The sequence below is a fragment of the Phycodurus eques genome, chromosome 19, assembly GCF_024500275.1.
Source record: "Phycodurus eques isolate BA_2022a chromosome 19, UOR_Pequ_1.1, whole genome shotgun sequence".
NCBI classification, from domain to species: domain Eukaryota; kingdom Metazoa; phylum Chordata; class Actinopteri; order Syngnathiformes; family Syngnathidae; genus Phycodurus; species Phycodurus eques.
The window spans coordinates 3,037,600-3,059,688 of NC_084543.1; the positions used below are offsets into that span (position 1 = coordinate 3,037,600).

At 39.8% G+C, this 22,089-nt stretch overlaps 1 protein-coding gene and 1 long non-coding RNA gene across 2 annotated transcripts; one reads left to right on the plus strand and one right to left on the minus strand.

Annotated features, from left to right (window-relative positions):
- Positions 1–535: 535 nt before the first annotated feature.
- LOC133418173 (melanopsin-A-like) lies at positions 536–19,881 on the minus strand. Its single transcript, XM_061706604.1, has 11 exons — positions 19,612–19,881; positions 12,048–12,184; positions 11,394–11,527; positions 9,756–9,959; positions 8,530–8,701; positions 8,188–8,349; positions 7,477–7,584; positions 6,446–6,617; positions 6,244–6,348; positions 2,829–2,873; positions 536–813 (listed from the first exon to the last, which is right to left on the minus strand). The coding sequence occupies exons 1-11, from the start codon at positions 19,729–19,731 to the stop codon at positions 604–606; spliced, it is 1,569 nt and encodes a 522-aa protein (XP_061562588.1). The 5' UTR covers positions 19,732–19,881; the 3' UTR covers positions 536–603.
- Positions 15,005–19,494, plus strand: LOC133418174 (uncharacterized). The gene is made up of 3 exons (XR_009770423.1): positions 15,005–15,263; positions 15,351–15,373; positions 19,425–19,494. It is a non-coding gene; the product is annotated as an uncharacterized LOC133418174 (long non-coding RNA).
- Positions 19,882–22,089: the final 2,208 nt, after the last annotated feature.

Here is a 22,089-nt window from a genome sequence, read left to right on the forward strand (position 1 = left end):
TGATACATCAAATGTCAATGAACATGATGAAAGATAATTGTGAACAGAGACATTTCTTTCCTTCGAACACACACAATGATTCGCTAATGTGTCAAACCGCCGCAGTGTAGCGCCAACTACTGGTGAGGAGGATTTATTCCATGTCAATTTTTTTTTTTTTTTAGCCTTCGTGAGTATCTGATACCTTGAAATAAGGTGAACGATGTACGATGAATGCATTTGTTGTAATAGTATGTTTTTCAAAAAATTCCTGGTAAGAACGTGCCCAAATGACAGACTTAAGAAGAATCCACGCAGCCAGAAAAGCGCGTAGCGAGTTGTTCTCTTTATTTCTATTGTGCAAAAAAAAACCAACCTTCTTGTGTCTGCAGTGTGTGTCCACAACATTAAAACTGCCGTCCGTCTACGCATTCGCGATGTGCCGGATGACGCCCGGGAAGAACAAACGAAAGTTGGGGCCTAGTTTTTAGCCCACCAGTGCGTGGTAGGGCTTTAAATTAGCATTGTTAGCAGATAGCGTGCTGCTATTAAAAAAAAAAAAAAAAAAAGTGCCTCCGAAGAAGACATCCACATTTACACACGTGTCTGTCGGTGTGACGGCGCTCACGCCGTGGGCGTGGCCACGGGCGTGTCCAGTCGGGCGATGTCGAGCGACGCCTTGGCGACGGGGCTGAGGCTTTTGCTGTGGTTGCCGTGGAAACCAGGGGCGCTGTGCAGTACGGACGGGCTGGATATGGACGTGACGATGATGGCCGGCGTCGGCGGCGTCCTGCTCGCGATGCGCGGGACAAACTCGGGCGCTGCCCGAAAGAGCTGTGCAACGAAATTTCAATGAAAAATGAAATTACAAAATTAATATACAATGGTACCTTGAGTTACAAGTTTCATTTGTTGCAATTACAACTATTTTGAAAATACTAAAAATGATTTTTAGTATCACTTCAACGGTTATTTGTATGTTGTTCAGATGAATACAACACTCATAAAATGATATTGGTATTGATTTGTGCTTGGTGGACATAACGACGCACAAGCAAGCTGGAAAAAAAAACTTAAATTCAAAATTCAACCAGACGTCGCAATTACAATTTGTTTTCTATTGTTTTGAAAATGCGAAAAAGGCTTTTTAGTCTCTCTGTAAATGTACAATTATTTTTATGTTTTTAAAAAATGACATCGTCAGCATCGATTTGTGCTTGGGGGACATAATAAAAAAAGCAAGCATTCAAAATATATTTTTTTCTATTATTTAAAAATGGAAGAAATTCTTTTTAGCATTTAAAAAAATTATCTTTGCGTTCCCCGGACTAATAGAATTCTCAAAAACGATAATCACATCCAATATCATCCTATCAAAAAGAATTTGTTTCTGGAGGTTTTCGCGCATGGTCATTCTTCGCTTTCTGATTTTGTAATGTTTTTTTTTCTTCTTTTTTTCTTCCCCTTAAATGATTTATTTCTGAGACGCCATCTGCTGGATCCTGCGCTTCGTCACCCACTGGGCCCCGATGCAAGCGGACTGTCACGGCAAAACGTGCAAATCAATTCCTTCATTTCTGTGTCATTCTGCAAACCATTTGTCGGCATTGATTTGCGCTTGGCGCAGGTAATAACACAAACACCAGCTGGAAAACCACTTCAATTCCAAATTTACGTACATTTAAGCTACAATATTGTTTATATAGTTTTTTTAGAAATGCGAAAAATATGTTTTCATACGCTGTCAACTGTTTTTAATGTACTTTGGTTAATCTGCACACCCAACCTTACTTTTGTTTTTGTTTTACCTACGTAAACCCCAACTATTATTACAATAATGAAAACTGAAAATGGTCTTTTATTGTACCATATTGACTTGAAAAGAAATCATTTTAAACGGACTTTTTGAAGGTTGGCGGAAAAGCGCAACGTTTTTCTGAGTGAACCTACTCGACTAACTTCAACATAGTTCCTCGGCACTAAGATGCCACGAGATGGCAATACAGCGATACTGCTATTGCTTTCTTCTGAACAACAACAAAAAAACAGCATCGGTGAGAGAATAGGTTTAAAAAAAAAAAGTAAATAATAAAACGTCAAATGAGTGAATTTGAATGGTGAATATGCACGGTCCACTGTACTTTCTTTCTTCTTTTTACAGATAGATGTTTGTTTTAAATCAGTGTAAATGTATGAGACGCTCAAAGTTTATCGTAGGATTTGTATTTGTTGTTAACAAGTTTGTTTGCCGGCTTGATAAAAGGTGAAAGCGGGAAATGAAGTTTTCACGGGCGCGCGGGTCGATAATAATTCACCACAGATGATTGCCGCATCGATTGGGCAGACTGATGAGCACGGCCCCTCCCTGCCTTTTTCCATGCAGCCCAACCAGAACCCCCTTTTTTTCCGTCGATCAAAGTGGCTCCTCTCTATTTGAGGGATGAGTGTGCTTGTGATTGGACGAGTTGGACAAAAGCTTGTGATTTCATTCTTTGGAAAGGTCAAAGAAAGACAAACAGCGGAGTTCCAAGTGCGGCCCGGCTGCCGTTTGCTTCCCTTGGAGTGTTTGAAAAAATAAAAGGAAGAAAGAAATAAAAATAATACTGTTATGGAAATTGGTGTACGTGTACTTTTGGGGGGAAAATCCCTTGAAAAGGTCCAAAAGAAACAACTCCCGTGATTGTCAGCAGAGCACAAAAAGCTCATTGCAACGGGCTGCGTACACTTCACTGTGGAATTAGGGGAGACGTTTTTCTTCGACAACACATTCGAAGTAAACACATAAGTGCTCATAGATGTGTTTTTCTGCTGCCAGACGGTGGAAGAAAAAAAGTGCAAAGGAAGCTTACACTGGCAGGAAGGTGACCGAGGTCCGACATGGAGATGTCCTCGGCCTACAAACACAAACACAAACACAAACACATAACACGGTAAGTGTGCGATGTTAACGTTCCGCAACAACAACAACACTTCTGAAGAAATTGTAGGATGGATGACGGCCAAAAGGAGGCCTTTTCCGTTTCGTCTTAAAAAAAACAATTGGTTTACAGTTACGTTTTTGCATGATATCACACTATTATTTGAATTGAAAACAATCTTTAAAAAGAAAAGGTGAATAATACAAGAGTTACACCATTTTTTGATTTGAACGAAAAAAAAAAAAAAAAAAATGTAAAACCACATTTAAAAAAATGGAATCCTTCAAGACAAAAAATGTAAAAAAAAAAGAAAAAAAAAACATTCTATGGCATTTTTTCTTTATTCACACATTCAAAATGTGTGAATAAAGAATTTATTATTTATTCACATTCAAAATGTACAAAAAGTTGAATATTACAAAATATGACACTTCTTTAAATTTAAATTAAAAAGAATAAAATAATAAAAATTAAAAATGAAATGCAACAAGAATCTAAATTTGTAATAAAAATTTAAAAAATAATAAAATAGGTTGAATACTCGAATACATTTTTTATGTAAAAGATGTTTAAAAAAATAAAAAACATATTACATGATATCCCACTATTTTTATTTAAATTTTTTTAAAAATGTCAACAAAAAAAAACTGGACAGGGAACCCCCACATTACAAGTTATGACAGATTTTTTTTAAAAATGAAAATTAAAAAAAATGTTGTTATAAGATATTGCACTGTTTTATTTTTGTTACTTTTTAAGATCTTTAAAAAATAACCCTTGTTACAAGATATCCCACTATTTCTTTAAAAAAATGAAAAGTAATGTACAAAATAAACTTGACTGACGTAAGGGATAACTAGTTTATTTAAAAACAGTAAAAAAAAAAAAAAAAAGTTAAAAGTTATGACACTTTATAAAATAAAATGTAAAACAGTTGAATGTTACATGACACCACATTTTGTTTTTATTTTAGAAAAAATGTTAAATTGTATTTTACAAAATATCTATCATTTTTTAAATGCAAAAATGTGACATGATTAACATGCATACAAACATATTCATTTAAATAATAAATAAAAAAATACATATCAAAATTGTATTTGAATTACAAAATAAAAAGTACATTCAAACAAATAAAATAAAAGATTTGGCTCCCTCTAAATGACCGGAGCCCAGTTGAGAGGCGAGATTATCGTTTAAAAGTCAAAGCACCGAAAACAGAGATTACGGTACGTTCTGGAATATTCCAGATGGTATTATACGAGATTTAAAAAAAAAACAAAAAGTGAGAGGTCAGACAGAAAACATCATCAAACGTCGCCGTCGTCTTCTTGGTCCAATAAATGAGTTGGTGGAAAGGCGTCATGCGATCTGTGGATTAAGTCTGAAACTCCCAGATTACTGGATTAGTCTCTGGACCCGGTGTCGGAGGACTCAGGGAACCTGGCCTCTGCGCGTGGCTGGGTGTTTTCGGTGAACTAAGATGATTACACAAAGAGACGGAAATGCTCCATATAGCGGCTGTCCCACATTGAAAGAAGCATGTGACGGCCCCGGCAGATCGCCCGTTACAAACCGAACAACCTCGGAAATTACCCAGTTGACCTCCTCCGAGGCACGGACATCCAAAATATGGCCATACAAAATATTGGATGTTTTCTTTTCCTTTTTTTAGAAAAGGTATAGGCCCCAATAGATTTTTTTTTCATGTTAAAATGATTTATAAATAATAATAGGTAAAAAGATGTCTTCAATTTTATTGAGATTTAACACATAATTGTACTAGATGATGATTGTTTTGTACGCCAGGTAAAAAAGTAACAATAAGGAAAATTGGGAAGTGAAAAATTGCTATGATACAAAAAAAATGTTTTTTAATGAAAAAAACTGAATACAATTCAATTGAATGCCATTAGATTTACATTCAACTGAAAAAAATTCTAATTATGTAAAAAAAAAAAAAAAAATATATATATATATATATATTAAATACAATAAAAGTGAGGATAAGTGGTATGAAAAATGGATGGATAGATGACAATAGATGAAACAAATCCATTACAATTAAAATAGAATAAAACAAATAGGATTACATTAAATATAATCCAATACAATAAAAAATGTAACAGCTATTAAATGAAATAAAATGTAATGAAATAAAGCACAAGTAAATTCAATGAAATAAAACCTCAATGAACAACTGTTAAATGGATGATAATGATGTAATGAAATGAAAAACTCCAATCCATGTAAATGAAAAGAAGTCAAATAGAAGAAAGACTAAATACATTTCAATTCAATAAAACATAAAATCAAAAACAATAAGAAACACAACAAAATGTATTAAAAATAAGTGCAATAGAATAAAGAATAAATACATTTCACTTATATAAAACACTATGAAATACATATAATTAAAAAAATAAGAAACAACACAACCCATTAAAAATAAGTCAAATAACATAAAGATTAAAAACAATAAAATTCATTCAAGCCAAACAGAGAACAATACAAATGAAATAAGAAACAACTATTTCAAAAAAATAAGCGGGATCAAAAGAATCAAAAAATGCATAATACAAATAATGCAATGATGTTAAGCAGCAAGTCGAGCAATACAATGACATCAAATACAAACTTTTAAATTCAATGAATGAATCAAATGGTGTACGTTGCAGATATACGGCACAATAATAACATCAACAGCGCAGCAAAACTCGAGGCAACCTTGCGTGTAAAAGTTGAAGCTCACATTCAAGCGTGTGATAGAGACCCAAGGCAACGTGTCACCGGGTCTTTTGTATTTTTGGAACGGCCAACCAATGTGACTCCATTTCATTGGTTCAGCGACACCCGACGGCCCGATCACGGTTTCCCCATAAACGAAATCGATGTTAAGGCTTTTGGAGTGGGGCCTGGAGCAGCAGCACCACTGCGTCTGCTGCTTTTCCCAAATTATAGATAGACGCCTTCCCTACAAACGTTTTCCATTGCTAATAGTTTGAACCCTAAACCCTAACCCCAAACTCTGATCCCAAAGCACTTGAACTCCTTCACTACTGTCGACATTTGTATTCATCGAGGCGGCGTTACATCATCACTTTGGATTTGAAATCAGCACAACTTTTGGGTAGAAGAGAAAGATGAGGCCGGCAAATGTCAGCTTGTCACGTTGATTATGAGGGAGCGAAATGCCAGCACGCTGGAAGTCTTTTTTTTTTTGAGGTGCTACTTGCTGTAAAACGTTCAAGAGCCACTTGCTGCCATGCACAACCCGGAATATCCTCATCAGGGGTCTTTGCAGTGCACCTTTTTTAAACCTCGGTATAGTTTTGAAGCCCCTTACCTTTAACTTCTGGCTGGAACGACGCGCATGCTTGACATCGCAGGGCAACTGTTGGTTGAAGGGCGCTCGGAAGGAGCTGTCGTCGTCCATGTCGGAGAAGCGGGCCTGAAGGGGAAACGCCGTGGCCAATGAGACGCCGACTAACCGGGAGAGGGAGGCGGGGGCGGGGCTGCGACCATAAGGAGACACGAGCGACACTCACCGAGTCGCTGTCCGACTGCGAGGAGCGGGGGCGCTTGCAGTGGCGGTGGCTCTCCGATTGGCTGGTGAGGGTCGAGCGGCGGGTGGACTGGAAGCTGCTGCTGCTCAAGCGCTTGCGCACCCGCACGCACAGCAGCGCCCCCAGGTAGGGCACGTAGCGGCTGATGGCGGACCTGCCAGACACGGACGGACGCCGTCAAGCCGCGGTGGCAAATACAAAAAAAAAAAAAAAAAAAAAAATACAATTTGGAGGTGAAAGTTACATACACCAAGTGCATTATTTTCAGCACAACTCAATTCAGTACGATTAGAATATAATCCTAAAGAAAATAAAGCACTAAATACGATTGAATAAGCATATGTAAATCTGATGAATAAATTATAGTTGATTATAATAGATGAAATATATACTGTATTGATATAATTATACGGAATCAAATGTCAACCAATTCCAGTAAAAAAATAAATAAATAAATAAAGCTTGAAGTTTTGAGGAAATATGTATCATTAGATGAGGAGGAAAAAAATAACATTTAAGCAGTGGACACATATCGCTAATATAACTGCTCGAAATAATAATCGACAGACAAAAGAAGAAGTTTAATGTTGTATTTGATGAATTCATTCTGTATGGTGCAGACCCAAAAGTCACATGCAAATGAATCTTTAAAAATAACAATAATTATTATTATTATTAGTTGGATGACATTACAATATTTGTGTTACTTTTGCGCCTTCTCTAAAATAATAAATGTATGGGCATATTCTTGAAAATATCAAATCCTTTTAATTATAGTTGTATACTACTCGAATGACATTTTACTGCATGAACAATGATTATTTCTTCAACCTCACAGTGAAGATTGCAGGGTTCATTTAAACTGCACAGACAGCATTATGCGTCGACACAGAGACCAATTCATTAGGTACACCCGCTAATGACACTTCCTTACAGCTGCAACGTTATATTATCATTTTTACAATTAGCTGTTTATAAGATATGATCTGATGATGCCCTGGCATGTGTCCTACCTGTACTTGGGATGCGTGATTGCGTAGATGATGGGATTGTGGATGGCTGACGCTTTGGCGATCACTGCCGGGACAGAGTTCATGTAGGGGGTCAGCAGGTGTGCATACCTGCAAAAAAAAAAAAAAAAAAAAAATTAAATTCAAAAAAAATTTGAATTTCAGATGTTACTAGGAGGAAGATGAAGCAGAGCAGGAAGTAACGCATGGTCATGTGACACGAGCATCTGGGTGTTTAGCATTTGAGGTGGTTTATTCATCTGCAACGAATACGCGCGTGCTGACACAGACGGGACGCTGGATACAGATGTTCCATGTCGGGGGTGTGCAAACTTTTGTGCTCGGGGGCCACATTGGAGTTGGAAAATGGACGGATGGCCCAGGCCAGAAAAGGGCCCGACGAACCACTTTAAGCAACAAACGGCCAAACAAATTCATGAGTGACTTCATATTTTTTTCGCCCTGAATGATTGACAGCCCTGAATTCTGCCTAGCAACAGGTGACTGACAAGGACATCAGTTGTAAACATGTATGGAAAGCTAAAAAAAAAAAAAGATAAATTACATTTCGAGAAAGTCGGGAAATATTTCTGTGCAATTTCTAACACATTCTTTCTTAGAAAACAAAATGGTACGATGGTATGGTATGAAAATATTCAAAAGAAGAATCCGAAGACGGAGATGCGCTGTGTTGTGCGTGACACTCCCACCTACCCGGCGAAGGCGGTGAGCGCGGCGCAGGAGTAGGGCGCCCAGGAGATGATGAAGAGCAGGATGACAATGAGCGCGATCTTGGCCATCTTCCACTCGCTCTTCATCTTGTGGAACCTCTTGGCCGACTCCCTGGTGCCCGCGCAGTTGATCTTCTCAAAGGCCCTGTCCGGCGTCAGCGGCGTTTAGCATTTTAGCTTTAGCCGCAGAGTTGCCAAAAGTACTCACAAGTTGTACTCAAGTAAATAGTGTAGTCAAGTAAAGATACCTGAAGAATCTACTTAACTAAAGTAAAGTATTTCTACTTCATGACTTGCCGCCACTGTTTATCGGAGTTTCACTGACTGGGTGGTGTGTCGGATGGCTCTGAAGATGCAGCAGTAGCAGAAGATGATGACGAAGAGCGGGATGAAGAAGACGAAGGTGAAGAGCAGCATGGTGTAGGAGCGCACGGCGGGCGTGAACGTCATGTAGTCCCACGAGCAGGACGTCATGAGACCTTCCGGGACGTAAGCGCCTGGAACGCACGTACAACAACAATGCGGGCGTGTGCCAACTCTGTCCGGGTGTGTTTGAATTAATTATATCAAGTATATTAATTCTATTGAAAAAAAAAAAAAAAATCTAAATATCACAACAGTATTCATAAACCATATTTAAAAACAATTGTCATCATCATATTAACTGACTAATTGTATGACTCTATGGTAAGATATTTATGGATGTAATGATCTAAATTCAAAAATACTTTCCGAAACCATGTCATCGCTCAAATATATGCATTCGCAAGATGTATGAAAATATATATCAAACCGGTCATTTAATTGCAAATGTATGCTCAATTCATATTTGGTGATCCCCCAGGCTCTGTCCTAGGTCCTGATATTTTCTGTCTGGATACTATTGCTTTATCGCATCGTACACAGGAAATTACTATGTTCAGATTGTCCTTTTCAGACATGTTTTTTTATTCTTCATATTCATTTCATTACAGTCCTGTGACTAATAAATGTCTGGCGATCCCCAAATTCCTGTCCTTTGTCCCCTTATTTTCTGTCTGTATAGGGCTACTACGGCTTTATCACGTAATACACAAGGGCTGTTCTTTCAGATTGTCCTTTTTTAAGACATTTTTTTATTCGTTCTATTCTTTTCTATACATTTTTTGGGGGACATGATGGCTAGCTTTACATTTTTGCCCTCCGTCTCCAATAACCCAGCCAACTGCACGATTGCCTGGCTTACCAGCAATTATGGGAATTGTTCAGCGCGTACCCAAGCATTTATAAATATCAGTTTTATGATGCTTGCATTTAAGTGCCATCTGCAGAGCCAACGGTGGGGAAAAAAAGGCCCCCAAAAAGAGCAATTTTCACCAACTCGGTGTGTGTGTTTGACAGCCTGTCGTGTTAAGTGACCACGGGGAAAAAAAGAGCAGCGGTGTGAAGTCAGGTAAAGCCTTCTGAGCGTGATATCGTCTAATTGCTTTTGCACTTGAGTGACGCGTCGACGCTCAGGTGAAGCCGGCGGCCCATTTGATACAACGACACGCAAACGACGTTTGCGCTCACTCCAGCCGAAGAAAGGCGGCAAGCTCCAGCCCGCGGAGTACAGCCAGGCCGCCGCCACGATGCTCAGCGCTTTCCTGCGAGACATGGCCCCCAGCGAGGCCAGCGGCCGCGTGATCACCACGCAGCGGTCCACCGCGATCACCATCAGCGTCATCATGCTGCAGATGCCGAAGAGGGCGCCGCAGAAGGCGTACAACTCGCAGCCTGTGCCCAGCGAAGAAGGGAGTGAAAAACACGACTTCTGAAAGACTGCAGGCAATGCAACACAGATGTGAAGCAGTCCTCTGAAACAAAAGATTAGATCAGCGATCATCAGATATCCTGTGAATTTCCACAGATGGGTTCTTGGGACTTTTTCTTGGGTTTCCTCATGATAGACCTTTCGACCAAATGTCACGTTGCTGAGCAAAACTGGATTAGAGGGCTGAATTTAAATTTAAATAAAATATTTAAAAAGAAAAACCCACCAGAGGCAAAAATGTTTGCAGATAGACGTGACGGAGCGTGACATGAGGTCCAGATAAATGGTCCTCACAGTCAGGCGAATACGACGGAGATTGGGCCACACTTTGATTGCTCGCGCAGGTCGCAAAAGCAAATATTACTTGTATGATCAATTATCGGTCATAAAATAAGAAAATAAAGTAGAATGAGCCATTATGAGAGCCACCGTGGGGGGAAAGTTTGACAGCAGCGGCAAAGTGGACGACAGCGGCACACAAAAAACGACATTAGGATAATCCCACACAAAACAAAATGGATAACACAACGAACGCATTGGAATCAACAGAACGACTCAATAAATAAACAGTGCTGCTTTGAGATACAAGTGACTCGGGTAACGGATCAGCCGAATGCTGACACCAAAAAAAAGTGCTGAACACCATAGACGGGCTAACGAAGAGCATCTGTGCCGCAGTGTTATAACCCTACAAGCAACAGTCTTTGAACACAAACGCTGGAGCAACACTTGTAGACAGATTATATACTGTAACAATACCCACAGGCATAAAGTCTTTATCCTCTGTGGAGAACGACAAATATTTCTGCAGCTTACTGATTCACTCACCCAGCTGTGAAATTCGTCTTTGCTAGTGTGTGTATGACTGTATTATACTGCCCCACGGGGGCCATGGCGCACACGCCAGAAAGCAGCACAATGTCCCCCCAAAAAAAGAAGCATTATGGGCAAATTGTAAATGGGACAAAAAGAAAATGAGGAAGGGAAAAAAAAATAGAAGAAAAAAAGACGGTATTCTGTGCCATGTTCCGTGACGTCTTTTATTGCGTGCGGCGAAACATGGCCTTTTCAAGCCTTTTCTTTTCATGACTGAATGAAATAGGGTTAGGGGTTAACCCCTAAACCTAATAGAAGGAGAGACACACACAGACACACACACACACACGACAAAGACAAAAACACACAAACACAGGACAGACAAAAACACACACACGAGCCACACACACATTGAAGAGACACACATGCATGTATGTAAGTGCACACACACACAAACACACACGACTAACAAGAGGCATAAAACACAGAAACGCATATAATAGACACACAATTCCTGAACACACACACATTGAAACACAATTTCCGAAGACACACACACACACACACACACACACACACACCTCTCTTGCCGAAGATCCACCGCTTGTGCATGCTGGTGATGAAGAAGACGGGCGCCTGCGTCGCGCACATGAAGAAATCAGTGACGGCCAAGTTGATGATGAAGATGTTGGACGGCGTCCGCAGACTGCGGCTTCTGTCGACGCACACGACACTCACTCGGTCATTTACCAGCTTCGGCACCTACTGTACGTACAGTAGGGGAAAGAGGGCTAAACGTACATAAATAATATATCATAAAATAGAAGAAATGAAAACAAGCGCATATACCAAAAAATGCAATACACACTATCAAAATCATCAAAATAAATACAAATACAAACAAAAGTATATCTGAATACAATAACCGCAACAATATATAAAAATAACAATAAAAAAAGTCAAATTTAAGACAAACAAATCAAAAATCAAAACATACATACATAGAACAAACCCCACCCACCCCCCCCAAAAAACTGACAAATGGATAAAACATACAAAAAAGAATAAATCAATAAAGAAATATGATAAATGAAAACCAAAATAACAAAAAGCCCAAATAACCCCCCCGCCCCCTTTCCCAAAAGGGTTATTATGCCTTAATTATTTTTATTATTGCACAGGCCACTGTAACAGCTTTTTCAAACTCTTAGTGTAAAAAAAAATAAAGTTTCTACCTGCAGAAAGCATATATGACCAGAAAGTTTCCCAGAATGCCCGTGATGCCCACGGCGAGGATGACCACCCCGATGGTGTAGTGGGCATGATCCGGGACGTCCACCGTTGGAAAGGGGTGGCTCGGTGCCACGGCACCCTGCCAACAAAAACCATAAAAAAGTGTCATCACGATGACATAAATCCCAAATACAGTAAAATGCTGCTCACATGGGAGCTGAGCAAAACTACCTCAACCGTTTTAATCATTAATTACATAAACATGATTGCACGGTCACAAAGGCGGAGATGTCGTGGTCACTGAGGCCCATTAAACCACATGTGGCTGCTGTTTACATGGCTTAATGCAGCCCTGTGGGGGGGGGGGGGGGGGGGGGGGGGCGCAAGCCAGTGCAAAGAGCATCAGATCGAGTGATGAGGCTGAAACTAGAAATTGAGGGTCTTATGTATCGTGTGATTCGTGGCTATGCCCCACAGGTAGGATGTGACCGAGGGGTGAAAGAGAAATTCTGGAAGTAGTTCTGAGCATGCCAGACAGAGAGAGAGTCGTGATTGGTGCAGATTGTAACGGACATGTTGGTGAAGGAAATAGGGGGTGATGAAGAAGTGACGGGTAAGTACGGCGTCCAGGAAAGGAACTTGGAGGGACAGATGGTGGTAGACTTTACAAAAAGGAGCAAATAGTGAACACTTTTTTTCCAGATGAGGCAGGAGGTCGAAGCACGCAGGTGGATTACATTTTGTGCAGACGATGTAATCTGAAGGAGGTTAACGACTGTAGGGGAGAGTGTGGTATCTTCTGGCAGGAAAGGAGAGAAGGAGACTTGGTGGTGGAACCGCAGCTTAAACGTAGTTATGTTCAGGCCTAAGAAAGACGCTAGATGAAGTAGCATCCGTTTTTGCAGGTCATAGTCGAGGTCTTTGATTGACAGTTGAGCGGGGTGTGGTTTCAACGCATTCTGTGGACATGTTCACAATCTATGAGAGTGCCGATGGATTGTTTTCATGATTTTGAAGCCTAATTTTGTATACTTGCCAATTTTCTAAGCAATCAAATTGGGCAGGTTTGTTAACAACACTCTTCTCAGTGGTATGTCCAATTAAAAAGACATTTATTTTCACTTTACAGGTACTTTTAATGAAAAACTTAAAATCAAATACGTAAAACAAAAGAAGCAAAATTGGGGGAAAGAAAATCCAACTGATATAAAACAAACTTGCAAATAAATAATAAATAATATAACATAATAAATACACAATAAATAAAAAATAATAACAAAATACAAACATGAATAAAAACAAAAATAAATGTACACCCAAGCAAGGAATTAATGCAGAGGGAATCCACTTTTCTCTGACATTCTCCCTTATAAAATCTGAACACTGACTGGCCCAAGGTCATTAGCGGCAATAATGCAATATGGAGTGTAACGATGACAAAAAGGAAGTTGCAATGACATCGCGGGCCCTCGTCTGACTTGACTGTTGCCAATGGCGAAGACTTTATCCGAGTCAGCCAATCCTGACGACGCTTAAACAAACAGACGCATACCACCCGCTCACACGTTGACATTGAAACGCGCACGTCTCAAAAGATTCATTGGAAACGATGAACAATAAAACACCTTAAATATGTGGACATGCCGTAGCGGGACACGCATTCGTATGTGAGATATGCTGCGCGGCTTTGATTGGATACCGTGGAAATTCTGGTTTCGATGCCGTGTATTTCTGCCTTCACCAAACACAGAATTTCTTGTTGAATAATCATACAATTCTTACTCCCGTGAGTTAAAAATGTACCTATTTGAATAAAGGAAAATGTATGTTGCTGTAATGAGATTTGAAAATGCTCAATAAGTACATAACATGAAAAAAAAACAAAGCACAACTGAATGTTATCTGAAATCTTATTTATTTTGTTTAACAGTGCCTCATGTACATTTCAGAACGTCATGGGTAATCGGGGCAGTATTCCAACAGCTTCTTCCCTCTTGCCAGCAACTTCTTAAACAGCTAACTTACAATTCCATTGCAACATGCTGCCAATTTCTTTTGTCGGGGTTTGTTGTCACATTTCTGCGGGGAAAATTATACATTACTCGTGCACTCACTGTAGTAGTCTCGCCACGTTGCAACTATTTGCGTATCTGTTGTTGACCAATACTGGCCACTCATGCCAGAGTAGCATCTGCCCCATTTGCACACTGACTGAGGAGTATCTGCAACATTTGCACAATCGACATTGTCCCAGATTATCGCGCCACTCGTCACTTTAAACTGCATGACTGCAAACTTTCTGTTTCTCTTATGAGAAAAGTATATTCATACTCCTCTAAAAAATGTACTCAAAATTTACTCACCTGTTCATCAAGTTTATCCAGAGGGTCGTAAAGTGGTTTTCCGTTCCCGCTTCTGTCCAGAAAATGTCCAAACGCTCGAATCAAACTGCAGACCGGACAAAAATCCGTAATGGTAGAAACAATTCAGTTCACATCCAACTCTCCACGTGTGGTCTCGTTTTCTTCAGTTAAGAAATTGTCGACGGACTGTCATCACACGACTCCGATTCAGTCGGAGGTGAGTTCGCCGCTCGATCCAGTTCAAACTGGTTCAGACCGTGTGCGCATGCGCACTTCAGTAATGATGTGGAGTTTCTCACAGGTTCCTGATTTCACCGAGACAAACATCTACTCAAAAGTCAGCCATCTTTGTTGTGCTATTTAGAAAATATTAGTTAGGACAACAATGAGAGCAATTTGTTGGGCAGACAAGTTTGTTGTAGGTTGTAAATAGAAACCTTGATTTCGGATTCAGTTCAGTTTGAAAACTTTAATGAGATCAACAAGTGCTAGTAATCGTTTTTACAGTGTACAGTAGAAAAGCTCACTTGTGCTGAGCTCTGATATTTCCGGATGTCTCTGAACGCGTCGCTTCTCAGTACCTGTGGGCAAGCCGAGAGAGAGTTTATGGTTGTCTGTCGTTACGTTATTAATGAATGTGAGATAAATATGGGGAATACATAGACTGACGCCTCGCTGTGTATCATTGGGAGACGCTACAATACTTTTAAGTCAAGTCCTACGATGCCGCCCAAACAAGTTAACGTGCTGGCTGGCTGGCAGTTAGCGGCGGAGGAAGATGCTAGCAAGTAGCAGCTAGCTCGCAGTAAAGATGGAACTTCTCGACCACTTGAAGGAAAGCCACAAAGGCACAAGGTACTGTATATGGACATAAATTCATTATAATAATAGTAGTAATATAATATTAGGGTGACAACTAGAATGTTCTTGCTTGCTTTGCAGTACAACTGGCATCAACATTAATGGTGAGTACCTTAATTTTTTTGGGTTATTAATATTATGGATGTTTTAGAGTATAAAAGGTGTTTAAGCGTATAGGAAATGTTCATGAGTATGAGTATAGTGTAGATTCACATCAGTCTGGGACAGATTAAGTGTGGGACTGGGGAGAAAAAAATTGTTTAAGGAAAAAAAAACAGATTGCGGAATTCACTTCTTGCGGGGCGGGCTGGGTACTAAACCGTGCGATAAACGAGGGATATAAAGATGGTTCTGATTGTATACACGCTTCATATTTGGTAGCAATCAACAACAAAAAATGTGTAGGTGAAGTTGCTTTTTGAAAGACGCCTGAAAATGGCTCAAATGACTGTAAAATGGCTGATTTAAAGCAAAATGGCAGACTTCGTGTTTTTTCAAGCATGGCTTTTTGAGCTTTTTTTGTGGCGTGATAGACATGCCGACCGAATTTCATACTGCTTAGGCCAACAGGGTTTGGAGGCAGACGTATTTTTATTTTATTTTTAAAACTGCTTTCATACTGCTTTCATTTTTTTACTGCTTTCAGGCGTGTTCATCCACTAAGATGAACACGCCTGCAAAGTTGCTGTGTTCAGGAGTAGGGCAAAGCCATCAAATTGCCCATTTTGTTTTGCCCATTTATTTTTTATTTTTTTTGGCAAAGCTGTCAATAGATGGGCACTTTCAAATATAACGGCAGCTTGCCTTCTTTGTTTTGAGCTGTTGAGATTGGTTTTGTTTTATTGGCTTATTGCAAATTCAAAAGACATTCCAACCGCTTCTTCCCTCTTGCGATCAACTTCTTAAACACCTAACCTATAATTCCATTACAACAAGCCGGCAATTTTTTGACTTGAGTTCGTTGTCACATTTCTGTGGGGCCAATTATGTATTACTCGTGCACTCACTGTAGTTGTCTCGCCATGCTGCACTATTTGCATATACTGGCCACTCATGCCAGAGTCGCATCTGCTCCATTTGCACACCGATTGAGGAGTAGCTGTAACATTTGCACAACCGACATTGTCCCAGATGATCGCACTACTCGTCACTTTAAACCGCATCCACTCCTTGAAGTCTCGGCGCCCTTTGCACAATGGTCATTGCACCGGACTATTGCAATATTCGTCATTCGAGCTGCTCTAAGTGCTCGAGGACTCTGCATCTTTTTGCACAATTGTTTTTTGTCAATGTCTTTATGTCTCCAAAGTGTTCTGTAAATTGACTGTCTGTTGTACTAGAGCGGCTCCAACTACCGGAGACAAATTGCCTTGTGTGTTTTGGACATGCTTGGCAAATAAAGATGATTCTGATTCTGATCATTTGCAGTGGGGGCTAGTAATTTTTTTTTGACTGTATATTGTTTTTACAGGTAGCATGAATACTGGCAAATAATATGAAACAAGAACAAAGAAAGTGGATATGACAGCAGTAGTCACAGGTACCAAAGGAAGGAAGGAAAGCAGAAAAGTTAGTCTAGGCAAAGGCAGGATGCAAAATAACAAGTTGGTCCTACGGAAGTAAGGAATATGTGAGGGAAGGAAGCAAGGAAGGATGTCAGGAGGGATGGAAAAAAAGAAGGTGGAAAAGCAGGTTTAAGTGAAGGAAGGAAGTGAATAAAAAGTGTGTGAGTGAAGGAAGGAATGAGGGATCAGAGAAAGAAGGCTGTACGGATTCATGAATAAAAAGGGCATTTGAGGAAAGGAAGGAAGGAAGGAAGAAGAGTAGGTTTAAGTAAAAGAAAGGACAGATGTAAAGACGCGTTACTGTAAAAGTAGGGAAGGTAGGAACAAAGGATGGATGGCAGGAAAGTAGGTTTCAGGAAAAGGACGATGGAAGTATGAATAAGCAAAGAATAAAAAACAACGCTAAGGTTAGGAAGGCGTTCAAGAAGGAACGGTTTCCAGGCGAAAAACCTCTAAATGTAACACGTGCGTTCTTACTTTAGTGCCATTGTGTATAATGAGATATTGATTGCGGCCGGCGGCACGGTGGGCGACTGGTTAGAGCGTCTACCTCACAGTTCTGAGGGGTGGGGTTCAATCCAGCGGGTGTGGCAAAGCTAACTTCTTCAGCAATCAATCAACAACGAGGAATCTAGCGGATGAACATGTATTTCAAACAAATGCTTGATTAACCTTTATCTCTGTCCCGCTGTATGTTAAAGAAGTAAAAAACAAACAAAACAAAACAAAAAAATCAAAAGCTACGCTTTTAAAAGTGCTAGTCGCCACACAAGATTGATTGCGTGTCATTAATCAAGCCGCTTGTTACGGTCGTCACATTGATGCTTTCCGGGCAGCCATTGAGACTTCGTTTGTTTGCTGGCGAACGCGCTCGCACAATGCTAATCATCCAGCGGGATCATCACCATCCACACGCACGCACACACAGACACACATTCCGTCACTCACTCTCTCTCTCACACACGCACAAAAAGGGAGCTCACACCGCTCAACAACAAAACCTGTTGAATCCTTGATTCGCTTGACCGAAAATATCATCAACCAAAACAAAAGCTGCTGAAATCCAAACTTCTTCAAAACAAATGATACCATTTTTAGCTGATGGATGCTAAACCAAGAATTGTAACGGATTGCAAGTGAGTCCATACAACAAAAAAGGCCATTAAAGGCCATTAAATCCTTGGCTCGCGTGTAAAAAATTTCAATAATCAATCAAAACAAAACAAGATATCATATTCAGCTCAAGGTAAGATCTCAAATGCTCTTAAAAAAACAAAAATGCAGCAGTTTTACATGACAATATTATATCCCAATAGACATGTTTCGTCAAAAATGTTACTAATAATTCAAAAGCTGTTTTTATCTGATTTGTGGCATTATTGAAAGCACCCAACCAAAACTTTCACTGCATTGATGCATATGACAATGAAGCGCTCCAGCAAAATGATCATAAATCCCCAAAAAAAGATACCACTTTGAGGTCAAGTTAAGATCTCGGGTGCACTGGCAGCATAAATAAACAAATCGAGTGCATTCAGATAATATATCCTAACAAACTTGAGTTTCATTAAAAAAATAAGTCATAAATCCTTCAAAAGCTGTTTTATCTCGCTTGGGTCATTATTAAATGCGCTAAACTAAGAATTGCATCGCATTGATAATATCTAGTTAATACATATGACAATAAGAGCACAACTGTCATAAAGCAAACAAACAAAAGAAGATATTTTAAATCCAATCCACGATGTCAAATGTAATTAACAATGCACAAAATCTGTGATTTTAGACCACCGTAAACTATCTCTCACGCTATCTTGTTATGTTATGTTTATGGTATAACTTATTCAAAGTTGTTTTAGTGTCATTAAAGTGTGTCTTAATACACACAAGGAAAAGGTATGGTGGCCATAAAGGGTAACCCAGTTTTATATTTGTTATAAAAAATAAAATCCCCCCCAAAACTGCCAGACCGCCCGCCAATATGTAGGAGTCCGCTGTAATTATAAATATGACATATAAATCAGCATATTACAGCAAAGCCACTGAATTGAATCCCTGAATTGTGTCATTTAAAAAAAAATTAGAATGTATTGGTAGCCATTAAATTGTACAGGTGTGCCTCATGTTCCCTTGAAATGAAAACAGACACTCAGAGGACCTCGTGTTTTGTGCGCCCCCCTTGGGGGGAACCATTTTTGGACCCCAACTTCCCACCATGACAGCACTCACTTAGTGAGTCTATTATGTGGAGAGAAGTACAAGCAGCATGCTTCCTGACAAAAAGAAAAAAAGAGGACTTTCCTCCAAGGTGGGGAGGAGGAGGAGATGGGAGGGGGCTGAGTGAGCGGCAATGGGGGTCCGATTCCTTTTGGAGTCAGAAAGCAAAACATTGGGCGTGCTGCTTAAATGCACTTTCCAGGAGGCTTCAGTGCAGCTTTTCTGTGACACAGCAACCCGTAAATAAAAGGAGTTGAGGCGAGAGGTAGTCCTGGGGCTCGTAAAACAACAACAACACACACATCGTTGAAGATTTAAATCCTATTTTTATTTTATTGTATTTTTTTTTGCCATTTGCCAACACCCACCGCAGCTGCTTTGCTTGAGCTTGAAGACTACCTCGCACACAGAAGAAGTCACTGCATCCATTCAGTCTGCTTGTGAATGACGGTAGGAGGAGAATGGTTGGATGGAGGAATTCATTCATTCAATTCATTCATTCATTCACATGTGAATTTATGACTGAAAAAAAAAACACATTTGGGGGTTGTTCTACTCACAGCTGTGGCGACCGGGAGCAGCTCCATAAGCCGGTGCGGCGGACGGATGGAGCTCATGTTCCACGGAGTTTCCCGGTCCGGCGTGGGCAAGCCGGGTCCGATCAGCAGCCTGGGGTCCATTCACATACACACACACACACACGCACTCACACTCAGATGCACACACATACACGCGCACTCACACGCACACAGTGCTGCGTGTGCGTACAGGAGAACGGCGACGCAAGCGCTACGCGTTCATAGTGAGCGCGTGGGAGTGGAGTCCAAGTGTGACTGCATGGGCTGATGTTGGAGGGAGGGAGTTGTGCGTCTTCTCTCCCTTGCTCTCACTCTCTCTTTTTTTTCCTCTCTGTGCAGCATCCAATCCCACATTCACAGATTCAGTGTGTGTATCAGTAGGTCTGCTATAGTTGTTGGTTTTTCCCCTACTCACTGTCTAGTTTTTATCTTTATTTGGGATCTCCTGCTACACTCTCCCCACACAGACTACACGCACACACACAAAACCATACACACACCCACTCGCAAACCACTAAACCCACACGCATACCCACGATTGTGTTGAAGCTCAAGGGGAAATTAATCAATTAAGCCATTAATCACTAAAAATAAATACAGTACTAAAAATATAAAAATGAGAGAGAAATGAAAATGAATAAGGTGCCAAAATCAAACTGAGCCGTGTTCTGCACATTATAAATCAATATACGCTAAATTACAACATATTCCAACGCGCGAGCGCTAATATCAATATTTGTCGAGTTCTTGTGAGCCGGTGCAGGTGTCCCTAATGAAGTTTCTATCCCATAATGCAGTGCCACCCTCTGTCTTCACATCTCGGTGGTTCGTTCCAGGAACGCGTCGACTCTCGGCAGATCGGAGATGACATTTAAGCTGCCGGCGCCGGAAAGATAAATTGGGAAAAATGGCCCCGTGACGAGAACAAGGGAGGGATGTTGAGGAATTTGATCAGCGGACCGTCTTCCAGCTGTGGCGGATCGCCGGCCGTCCTTTTATCCCTTCTGACCGCTGCCATCAATCAGGAAGGACTCGCATCCACAAAAGGCCAACTTAGCCCCTCGACCCCAAAATCCACTTTGCTGCATATGTAACACCGGGATTGCCGAGTCGTCCAATTGGTAGTGGTTCTACATTTTAAAATCAATAATTAAAAAAAATATATATATATTTGTACTAGGAATATATAAAAATACAATAACAATGTTAAATACTTTTATAAAATGTGAAATAAAACAAATTGAAAAATTAAGAGTACATTTTTAAGTCAATCAGCGTTAACTAGATACAAATAAAATTAAGGTTTATATATATATATATAATTACATAAAAGTACAAAAATCTAATGAAAAATACAAGGATAAAAAAAGTAATTAATTGTTAAAACATGGTAAATATGCATTGACAAATAAAAGCGACAAGTAAAATGTTAATTATAAAAGATGAAAAAGAATTTCAAACAATTTTAAAGATAAATCCCAAACATTTTAAATGGCAAAAACTCAACAGTGGTAGATGGAAAAAAATATTTCAAGACTTAAAAAAATTAAAGATTAAAGAACAAGTAAAAAAATTGAAATAAAAAAATTAAGAGTAAAGAAAATATAAATTACATAAAAGTATACAAATAAAATTAAAACAAAGATAAAGTAATGTAAAAAAAAAACTTTCAAAATGCAAAGATTAAAAAAAATAAAACAGCAAATAAAATGTGAATTACAAATCATGAAAAAGAATTGGATAAAAAATAAAGCCAAATAATAAGAAGAGGGTTAAAATGAAATTGTTGACGGATTAAAGAAAAAAAAAAAATCAAGATTCAAATATAAAGAGATTTTAAAAAACAAATAGAACTTTAAACATTTACATAAAACTAAAACTGAATCAAATTAAAATTTAAATGACAAAAAAAATAATGACATTTTTTGCAGACAAAATATGTGAGCAAAACGACAACCTGCTTTGGTCATTTTCTGTCCTCGACCCCGAAACCCACTTCCTCGTTTACATAACACGCCGTTGCCTGAATGGTAAATTTTCAACAATAATACGTGCCTAATGCTGCCAAATACCGACTAATTCTCCATCGTGTGGGATAACACTCAGACCCTGGCCCGGTGGCTTGCCTCCGGGATCGTGCAAGAGTGTAATTGAGATCGGAGATCAAATTCCCTCCCTGTGGGAAAAAAAACGCTATCATCCGTTGCACGAAAACAGCGGGATCTTGGGTGGCCCCTTGACCTCTACGCAGCCTCGAATGGAGCTCACATCCTCCTACCCCCCGCCCTGAGGAACACCTTAAATCACTCCTGTACATCACAACACGTAGCATTTAAAAGACTTGAGCAACAACTTCGTCGGATACATTATGTGGCCCCATGATACCGAACAGTTGTTCGCATTAAGAGGATCACAAACAATAACGGTCTTTGTGGCAGGAGCCTGCCTACCGTTCGGGTT

Excerpts from the sequence above, each read along its gene's own strand:
- LOC133418173 (XM_061706604.1), bottom strand. The coding sequence starts at position 19,731 with ATGGACCCCAGGCTGCTGATCGGACCCGGCTTGCCCACGCCGGACCGG. Across the intron at positions 6,349-6,445 it reads CGCAGTCGGACAGCGACTCG|GCCCGCTTCTCCGACATGGA; the intron begins GTGAGTGTCGCT and ends TTTCCCCTTCAG. Across the intron at positions 814-2,828 it reads TCGGTCACCTTCCTGCCAGT|CTCTTTCGGGCAGCGCCCGA; the intron begins GTAAGCTTCCTT and ends TTCGTTGCACAG.